The sequence below is a fragment of the Poecilia latipinna genome, unplaced genomic scaffold (genome assembly GCF_001443285.1).
Source record: "Poecilia latipinna isolate Pla-1442-1.1 unplaced genomic scaffold, P_latipinna-1.0 Scaffold351, whole genome shotgun sequence".
Lineage (NCBI taxonomy): Eukaryota > Metazoa > Chordata > Actinopteri > Cyprinodontiformes > Poeciliidae > Poecilia > Poecilia latipinna.
The window spans coordinates 150826-160483 of NW_015112967.1; the positions used below are offsets into that span (position 1 = coordinate 150826).

The 9658-nt window shown below is 40.4% G+C and overlaps 1 protein-coding gene across 2 annotated transcripts in view; it reads right to left on the minus strand.

The window, feature by feature from the left end:
* Window positions 1-9658, minus strand: part of dennd2da (DENN/MADD domain containing 2Da) — a 39394-nt gene that overhangs the window by 14704 nt on the left and 15032 nt on the right. The window contains exons 1-3 of one of the 2 annotated variants that reach the window (XM_015035898.1): window positions 9110-9454; window positions 4739-4789; window positions 4224-4316 (exon numbers count right to left, since the gene is read on the minus strand). In XM_015035898.1, coding sequence (XP_014891384.1) covers window positions 4224-4316; window positions 4739-4789; window positions 9110-9173 — 208 coding nt within the window. In that variant the 5' untranslated portion in view covers window positions 9174-9454. Of the gene's footprint in view, window positions 1-4223; window positions 4317-4738; window positions 4790-9109; window positions 9455-9658 lie in introns of those variants that run through there. The other variant, XM_015035897.1, reaches the window with a different exon arrangement.

The window sequence follows — 9658 nt, forward strand, 5'->3', positions numbered from 1 at the left end:
ATGTGAAGCACTTTGAAATGCCTTGCTGCTGAAATGTGCTATACAAATAAAATTTGATTGATTGATTGATTGACAGGGGTGGATAAAAAGACCATGGGGAGATAAAGTTGAAGGGAAGAGATAAAGGATATATTACACATTAGAACATGCTTTTCATCCACTTGGACAATGAAGGACATAGCCATATTAGAACCCCCATTTAGGGCCTTCAAGTCAGTATTGACTAAAGCAGTTCTTATGACAACAGGGCGTAAAATAGGGTTTCACTTGTCGATGAATGAATGACCAGAGGAAGGGTTGGAGCTGTGTTTAAGGAGAAGTTTCAATCTGAATTGCACTTTGAGCTTAATCACTATAAATGATCAATCGATAGATATACACTTGATAAGGTATTGTGATTGGCAAGAACATCACCACTGGGTTTCTTTGCAATGTGTTTTGTGTCAGACTTTGTATTTTGTCATTTGTATTTTAAACGACACATGGTCACTCCACCCAGAGTTTGTTAGCCCACTAGTGAACATGGCTGCTGAGCATTGGCCAAAATGTAGAGCAGCTTCAGATCCAGATTTAATCAAAACCAAAGTCATGTTTCAGGGTCTCGACAGAGCTCCGCATTACTCAGTGGATCAGTATTTAAGCAAAGTCATTCTTGTCTCAAGGATAGAACCTCACTGAGTCAGTTGACTCATGAGTAAAGGCTCTTCATCTTCCACAGAAAAACACAGCGTGACGTTGTCCTTTTTGGATCTGATCTTATTGATCCCTGCTGCTTAGCACTTTATCGATTAGTAAGTTCCAACATGCCAAAGGGTGAGGATGGCGTTCCTGAGCTGAAAGCTTTCAGGTGGATGCTGTGGTGGAACAGAACCAGAACCAGCAGCAGCAGCAGAATGAAGCAGGAGGTCTTAAATAGAGCGCCCTAATTGGTAAGGTATGTTCACATGTGAAGCAGTCAGAACTCTCAGCTTTGAGCCGAGTGCCTGAACAGGAACACACTGTTAGTTTCTGTGTTCTCCCTGAGTGCCATCTTCACCTGCAGGTAAAGATCTGGGCCAGGATGAGATCAGTGAAGCCTCAAATAAAAGTTACTGGCCTTGCAAAGAGCAAACTTCAATAATCCATCTTTATAGACTGTTTAAGATCCGTTCCTAGCATTAGTCTCAAAAAAACAAACAAAACAGTAGTAGTCTGAGTAAAAATAAGCCTTGTCTGTATTGTAGAGCAGGCTGCAAAGCAACTAGTGGAGATAAAATGTCGGCGTTCACGGTTAAAAATAGGGAGTCCAAGGAACAGCTGCTGTTTACAGTAAATGCTACCAGTGCCACCTCATTAGGTCAAAACAGGAGCACACCTATTATAGACGGTGAGTCAGAAGGCGTGTGGACACCATCAAGCAGAGTCTCAGAAAAAAAAAAACAAGGTGCACTGCATTTTTACAGGATGTCATCTCCAGGTCCGTTCCCAATCCCCACTCACTGTTCACATGTCCTGCGTGTTGTTTATCTACAGTTCAGTGGGTTTTCACAGTGTTGCTGGAGGCGCTTGGTTCAACAACCCCTGAAACAACATCAACTATGCTAATGTGCAGTTTGGTTCAAAATAAAAGCAGTCCTATATCACGTAACATACCAGATCAGTCACTGTTTGTGTAGGGATTAGATTTGTGCATTGCAAATAAAATAACAGAAAACCAACAGACCTAACAATCCTGACAGGCATGCTGCCGATGTGCTGTAACTAAATAATAAATTGAAAATAATAGCTGTTTGGCATTCAGTCATGCTGTGGAAAAACAAGAAACAAACCTTTATTTAAGGGTGAAGGAAACAAATATTTTACATGGTGGTTATGGAGATTTACTGTCTGATTATCATTATGAGTACACAACAACTCTGAAATGGGTGTTTAAAACAGACAGTTATGAAGTAGCCAATCTGCCACTGGACCTTAAATCCAACAGAAAACTCAGGGACTGACATCAAGCACGCTGTCACTGAGGTACAACCAATAAATACAGAAGAGCTGCGGAATGGACTCCAGCCATTCAAGGCCGGAAAACATGAACAAAATGAAATCTTTAGTTCAGTGACTGACAAGAAAGCTAACTGCTACTGATTTTACTTTCCCCACTTTGTGCAGAACCCAGCTAACCCAGTTATAAAGATGTACTTCATGGTTTGTTTCAGAACGGACTGTGCAATGCTCCCAAAGCATTTTCATTGACAGTGATAAAAATATTGTAGGGATTTTGATCTTTACTCACTTTTTTTTAAAATACATCACTATTATTTTAAAAACTGTAACTCTTTGACATTAGGGCTGCATAATATTAGAAGATCTTGCAATGGCAATGATATTGGTAAATATTACAATATTACAATAATATCAGATGTGTTATATGCCTAGTATATGCTTTCATCACTCAGTAACCTTTAACCTTTTCTGTATTACCATTAGTGTCTGACGGGGAACTCTGTCCAAATGGCTAAATATTCCATTAACAGATACAAGAGTGAACGCTTATGAGCCAAGAATTATCAGACTCCAAACCTTTGTCATATAAATACTGATATCTGAGTGTAAGGCACGACACTCTGCAGAAGTTCAGGAGAAGAATACGATTACATTGAGCTGCATTCTGCTCAGCACTCACAGTAAGAGATGATTTAACCACCAACGACCACAACAGGAAGATGATGTACATTTTGACATGTTTCTGATTCCAGGCAGAAACATCTTGTTACACCACTTTCACAGCATGAACTGATTCCTACTCATATACTGATTATTTCCTCGTGTAACTTCAACAAAGATGTGGATAATTTTTTTTTTTTTGTAAAAAAGTGCGGGAAATACATATTTCTTTGAAATTGAGTTGCTGAAGCTCTACTTCATGCAGAGATGACCTCTCCCTCAACTTTCCAGTTTCTGTGTGAGCGCACACCCTAGCACTCTCCTACCTTTTAAGGGGTTTGGCAAAGAATTCATCTGTGCTTTAAAAGCTACAGCTAATATTTTCCAAGTTTATGAATCCAGCCGTAAAAAGAAAACAGGTGTAAAATCTGTAAAGGGCTTAAAGGTGTTATAAAGCTGTCAGTCTTTTTGTTACTTTTTCTTTTTTAGATGCAAAGCATTGGAACAGGGTTGAAATGTGGCCGATCAGTTCCAAGTTACAACCTCTGACATCTAATAGGATGCATCCTGACATGCATTGCAAATGATCTGCATTCTGTAGAATATGGTCCTTTGGTTGATGAACACTTTTCTATTTAAAAGGAATTGCTTCTTTGTTTGAAGTGCATTTTAAGGAATTTTCAGGAAACTCAGTAACTAATAGTCCTACTCCAATAAAAACCTGTACAGCCTCCAATGGTTTTCCATCACCACTGAGTAACAGGTATGGTGGGTGAGGTCGTCATATAGAGGTTGGGGAGGTCAAGAGTCCAAAAAGTAGCACAATGTAGTCTGTATGCAACACAAACACAACACAACACTGGAGAATACAGAAGCTGTGCTGAGCATTCAACTCAGTCTGCAGCTTTTTGTCAGACTCAAAAACTAAGTCAGAAAAGGGCTGTGGGTGGTGAGACATAACACTGCAGAAGAACGGGAGACTCTAAGACACAACACTCTGCAGAATTGTACGGAAGAGTGTGAGACGTAAACGGTGACTTCACCATGAGCCAGGGAGTGATCCACTGTCTTCCTGAAACCCCCGTTTCTTACTTACATTCACATTTTCATTGTGAATGTAAGTAACCTGGTGGTCATGTAACACATTTTTTTATGTTTATGCAGATACAACAATGTCATGAATCCACAGTACTCAAAGTTATCATATGACTAACGCTTTCACTGAATGAAATAAAATCAAATAAAATACGTTATATTTTCAATTGAAAGTTCCTAACAAATTACTTTGGTACTTATGCATCAATTTGTAAAATATCGGTGACTACTGCTGCTCGTACTTCTGGCTGTTCATACATGGAGCTTGTCTTTGCAGACTGGCATGGAGGTGCACCTTTCACCCACTCCATGCACTTTAGACACACTGAGCCCATCCAGCCGTTGCTTTACGAAACACTCTGCTCCATACTCAGAGAGCAGGCTAATTCTGACTTCCTGCACTATGGCATCAAAGGAAGGAAATACAAAAGAAAACCATCTTTAGCAACATCAACACAACCAGACAAACATCCACTTGACACGATACTCACTGTCCTTTCTGGCTTTACGGAACGAGGGCCACATAGCACTGAACCTCTTGAGGGCCCCTTGTCGTCCATCGTCGTCCCCTGGTGGTGTTGCACCTACGAGGAAAAAAAAAACAAACAAACAACGCAGCTCAAAAACACCGAAACCACACATCAGCTTCACCACGCTTCCTGTGCGGCTTTCAGCACTCAGACTGTTTGCAGGTATAGTGCACCTGAACGCGCTGCACTGCCTTCTGCACCAACAACAACACGGGCGACCAACCATCATGAAGACGTTAAACGTTTGTTGGTTCATGAAGGATTCCCGGAAGATGGAGTCACAGCAAAAAGAAAGCACACTCCATCTGAAAAGTTTATCAACCCAAGCTTCTGGGGTTTGTAACTTTCGCATCTAAACAACTATGGTTTTGTAAGATTGGATTTAAATAATTGAATAATCTTAAATAAAAACAGCTCATATACATATACATACTGGATTTTTTATTTGTTTTACCATGAAAACACCAGAAACTCACTGCGTTTTCCAGGCACATCAGCAGTGGCGAGGTTCTCTTTGGGCTGCTCACCTGCACCGGACAAACAGTCTGCAGTTAGTTAGGGTCCACATTTAACACACCAATCCTCTCACATCCCAGGTTCATATGAAATTAACTGAAATGGTCACCATGAGGCTAAAGCCAGGCTGCAAATGGTTGGGTTTTCACTGCGGACGCCACCTGGCCTGAGGCAATGCGCTATGTTGCATTATGCAAAAATGCAACATGATTGCGGCTCAGCGTATCTGTGTCATAACTGATAAGTCGTACAGTCTGTCCTCCCTTTGTCCAAGACACTGATTGGTCGCTTGTCCAGCGTGTCTCTGTGTTGCCCTGTGATGGATCTGTGGCCTGTCCAGGTGAACATGAAGATACGGCTCAAAATTAACTAGACTAGAACTGAGCTTGTTGGGGGAGGAGGACTTAATCACCATGGTAACCACTAAAACGAATAATCATAAAGAGGCTCGGTTAATAAAGTTTGGCTCCAGTCAGTAATCCTGTCTCCTGAAGGACCAAACAGCAGACAATCTACACCACGTGTAGATCACTGCGCAGCTGAAAACACTGCTCTGTTAAAAAATGCTTTCAGGTAAGCAGAAATAAAATCACAATTCATACTAGATTCGATTTTAATCTATTTTTTTTTTCAGAAAAAGAAATGAAAAATGTCTGACAATATTTTCAAAGAGTTACTTTTATTTCAATCATTCCTTCTGTGAGTTGTACGGCAGAGTATTAGGGCTTGGCTATGAGAATTTTTGTTTAATCATGAGGATAAAGTCACTGTACTTGCAGAAAAATAAAGACACAATTTTACCCGGAGAATGGCAGGAAAACCACATCCTGAACAAAGAAACCAGGATCTTTCGTCTCTGCTGGGTGTTTCCAGAAGAGCTCGGCAGATCCCAGCAAATTTCCCAAAAGATTTGAATTGCACACGTAGAGAGGAAAAGTAGATAATCATTTAATGAAAGGAAAAATATCTGCATTATTCTTCTGCTGATCGTCTGAAGAATCTTGTTGGAGAATCTCACCTTGTTGGGGCCAATAGTTGATTGTTCTCTAAACTGTTTCAATGTTTGTTTCATAGATTTAACTATGCGGATGGGAAATAATTGTGTTAACAAAACACTTAAAGACGTATTAACTGTAAGAGAACGTGGAAACACCACTGTCATGGTTTGTTTCTAAACCTAAATGATTCTGGGCTGAAAATAGGCCAGATAACAGGTCCAGCTCAACTGCAACAAACCTAAATAAATGAGTGTTCACTCAGGATTGTACACAGCAGAGTGGAGCAGTAAATAACACAAGAACAAGCATCATTACCAGCTCCCTGTTACCCAGCGACAAACCTCTGTCCAAACTGTTTCTTCACCACTCGTCTAGTGAGCATACTGCAGTATTAACAGCCTGCTGAGTCGTCTGTTTACTTCGTCCTCCAGAGAAAGAATGATCATTCTTGTGTTGCTTTCAGGTGATGCAGAAAAAAAAAGCAAACAAAAAAAACAACCAAAAAAAAACAACCATTTTTTATGTGAAATTGGGTGGGAGTTCATTTCCAACACAGTTTACAGTTTATCAGAACAGGTCTCTGCAGCTTCTCACAGACGAGAACCGACACGCAAACATGCCTCTCATGCAAAGCTGCCTTCAGAGACCACAGGAAACTACAGCATCTGAGTTTTACTAACAGTGTGAATGCATCAGCACACACACACTCTAGATTAGCAGCGTGAGCGACAGAAAAGTGGAGCTGCATTAATTTGACCATGCTGTACTGCTGTAGATGGTGTTAGCAACTCTCTTTACAACCTAAAAGTAGGCTTGTTACTCCATGACTAATTTATTGTTTTAGACATAAAACAATCAGGGAGCAGATGTGACCTTTCTCTACATAAAAGGCAAGAAGATTACGAAGAAACATGTTTTTTAAGGGGTGATTAATTCCCCAACTTTAACATCTATCTTCTCCAACATCAGTATTTTGAGGCAGGAAAATATTTAACTCCGTTATAAATGATTTGATTACTTTCAGTATGACATGACTCAAAGACTCTCCCTTGTTGAGCTTTCCAGAGAAAAAGGGGAGCAGAAAGAGAAAGCAGAAGCTGGAAGTCTGCTTTATCCTCCCATTTTGCTCCAAAACCAAAACTAAAAGTTCCAGATTTCCCAGCATGTCGAAGTGCCCTGAGGTTTCACTGAATCTGTCAGGTCTGTTCCATTTCAGTTCTGCTTTCTGTTGTTTTGAGAGGTTTACACAGGTAGTCTTGTAAAAAGTCTTGTTGTAAATCGGTGCTACATAAATAAACTTAAATGCTTTGAATAAAGTCAGGGGTCTTTGCTGGGGCCTGGTTATTTTGTACATTTACAGCTTAATCCTTCTGGACCCGACATTTCTGGGTCCCTCATAGTTAATTTCTATCGACCATGAGTCGGTATTAGCCCCCCAGGCAGACTTTGCAACCAACAATTTGAAATCATTATTTAGAATAATCCATCTATGCTAAGCTCTTATGACTTGCTTCTAACCAATATTAGCATCACCCTTTATCATATTTCATTGGAGCCAAATGATCTGGAGGGTCAGAACCACAGTCAACGGAAAATAACAACTAACGTCAATAAAGGTTGACAAAATAATGGTCTCAATATAATCAATACTGGACAAATTAATTATTCAAAGACACTTTTGTCAAAATCAATACAAACAACTTGTTGTTGGCCCCGCCCACCAGGTCAGTTATCAATCGTCACCCTCCCCCCACAGTGTTACAGACTCAGCGGCTTTCTTGTGTATTTAGCAACATTTCAGACAAAAAAAAAAATCAGTATTGGAAAAAAAAACGAAACAAGCTAGCCCTATCTGCTGAAATATTGTCTTCACAGACACAAACAGCAAACTGACGACGTTCTGTTGTTCTTTAAATAAATGGCCTGTTTGGTGTCCACATACTCCACTTAACGATAAATCGATTATTTCAACAGTGGCAAACTAAACTTAGGAAAAATTTTGACATTCTATTATTTTAAAGTATCCTCTCATTGTTCAGCTCACAGAGCACATTCTTTATTTTGAGTTTAATAAAAAACTGGAAGAGGCTGGTATTAAAAGGTCTCCACACCTGGACTACAGCTTTACTACCAAGTAGGTCATTTCACTCCAAAACTTTGCTAGCACAACCTGCAGTTTGAGATGTGCTCAAGCTGCTGATGCAGCATTTGTTTTGACAAATTACTTAGACATTAGACGTTTGGCTGTACACACAAGCAGAAGTGAATGACTTGGAAAAATGTCATCTGGAGCAAGCAGAGTAACAAATCCCACTGGACGGTGTCCAGGCTTCCCTCTCCCCTTAGTTCACCTCCCTGGTTTTTGACGGCTCTCTCTGCTGAGTCTAAAATCCACCATTACTGGCAACAAAAGGTGTTTGCTCTCTGTTGCAACAATGTCAACATCAACAGCAGTGCTGCTGCTGCTGCTGCTTCTCCACCCACCAGTTGCACAACTTTGAATTTCAGCAAACGCAAGGAAAGAGGACAAAACTCAAAAGCAGAGAATGCTCTACTCCCAGGTCTGATTTTGAGTGTAATTCCTCTTTAACAAGCGGGCTGGGACCCTGCTGAGCAGTCATGCTAACCCTGAATTGTGTCGCTCCTCTCAGCTATGAAGCTTGTGGGTGGAAATAATAGTCCTGAGTTAAGAGCTTCAGGCCTGAGGCTCCTAAACAAGTTTCAACTGCTTGTTTCTGTTTGAAAGCCTGAACGCAGAGCGTCTCTCCTTCTCAACAAGCTGAAGTCCAGACTTGATTCAAATCTGCTCGTGGATTCTGGGTCACTGGGAAAGTTTGGTTTCATCATCATGTTCTTGTGTCACCAAATCTAATCCAGGGATGGCGTGTTTCTGATCAGGCAGGTAGGAAAGAAGGGATCCAGTCGCTCCTCTCATGTCAAATCGTATTAATAATAATAATAATGATAATAATCCTACATTTCCACTCAACAGCCAAGAGATGGTGATTGGGTTAGGTCTGTAGACGTTACAGGTGTCAGGTTGAAATGACAGATGTAGAGAAAGCCACCATATCCGTCTGCCCTGGATCTCACTAAACCTCACGGTGCATTTTAAAGCAGCGCAGAAAAAGATAACAGAAAAACAAAGATTTGGGTAACCGTTCAGACAGGTAACAACTAAACACCCTCTACATTTACACACACAGCTATAAGCGCCAATAATCAAAAATAATGTTGAAAATCCGCCCAAGTAACTTTTTTGGGGGAGCTTTTTTAAAAATATTTCGCGGGATTTCTAACACCCCGACAGTTTCACAGCAGCTTTAAACTCACTCCATCTTTGCTTAAAGTTCTTCAGCCCCACTCCTTTTCTTCTCCGCGTCACAACTTCACTCATTGCTGCTAAGGTCCACCGACACGCCGTTCACCTCTCAGCGGCTTGTCTCTGACGCTCCACAGCGACAAGTCATCGTCTCCATCCCCGCTCAAACCACGCATCCGTCCGGTTTCGCAGTCAGAGCGAGCAGCGCACCGAACTGTGGGGAGCACGGCTCCTCTGGTGCGTTCAAAGTCAGGCGGAAAAACGAAAACTCCGCTTTCCAGAGTGTTTTGCAGGGCTGATGTTGTTCACCGATTAAAGTGCAAAGACTCGATTAAGTAGAACAGGGATCTGCAACCTGTATAATGATTATTTGTAATGATTGTACATATTTAGTAATTACAAATCTTTGTTTTTCTGTTATATATATATATATATATATATATATATATATATATATATATATATATATATATATATATATATATATATATATATATATGTTTGTGTTTTATATCTCTTTTTTTTTTGTGTGATATATACAGGAGAAAGAAAAATATGTA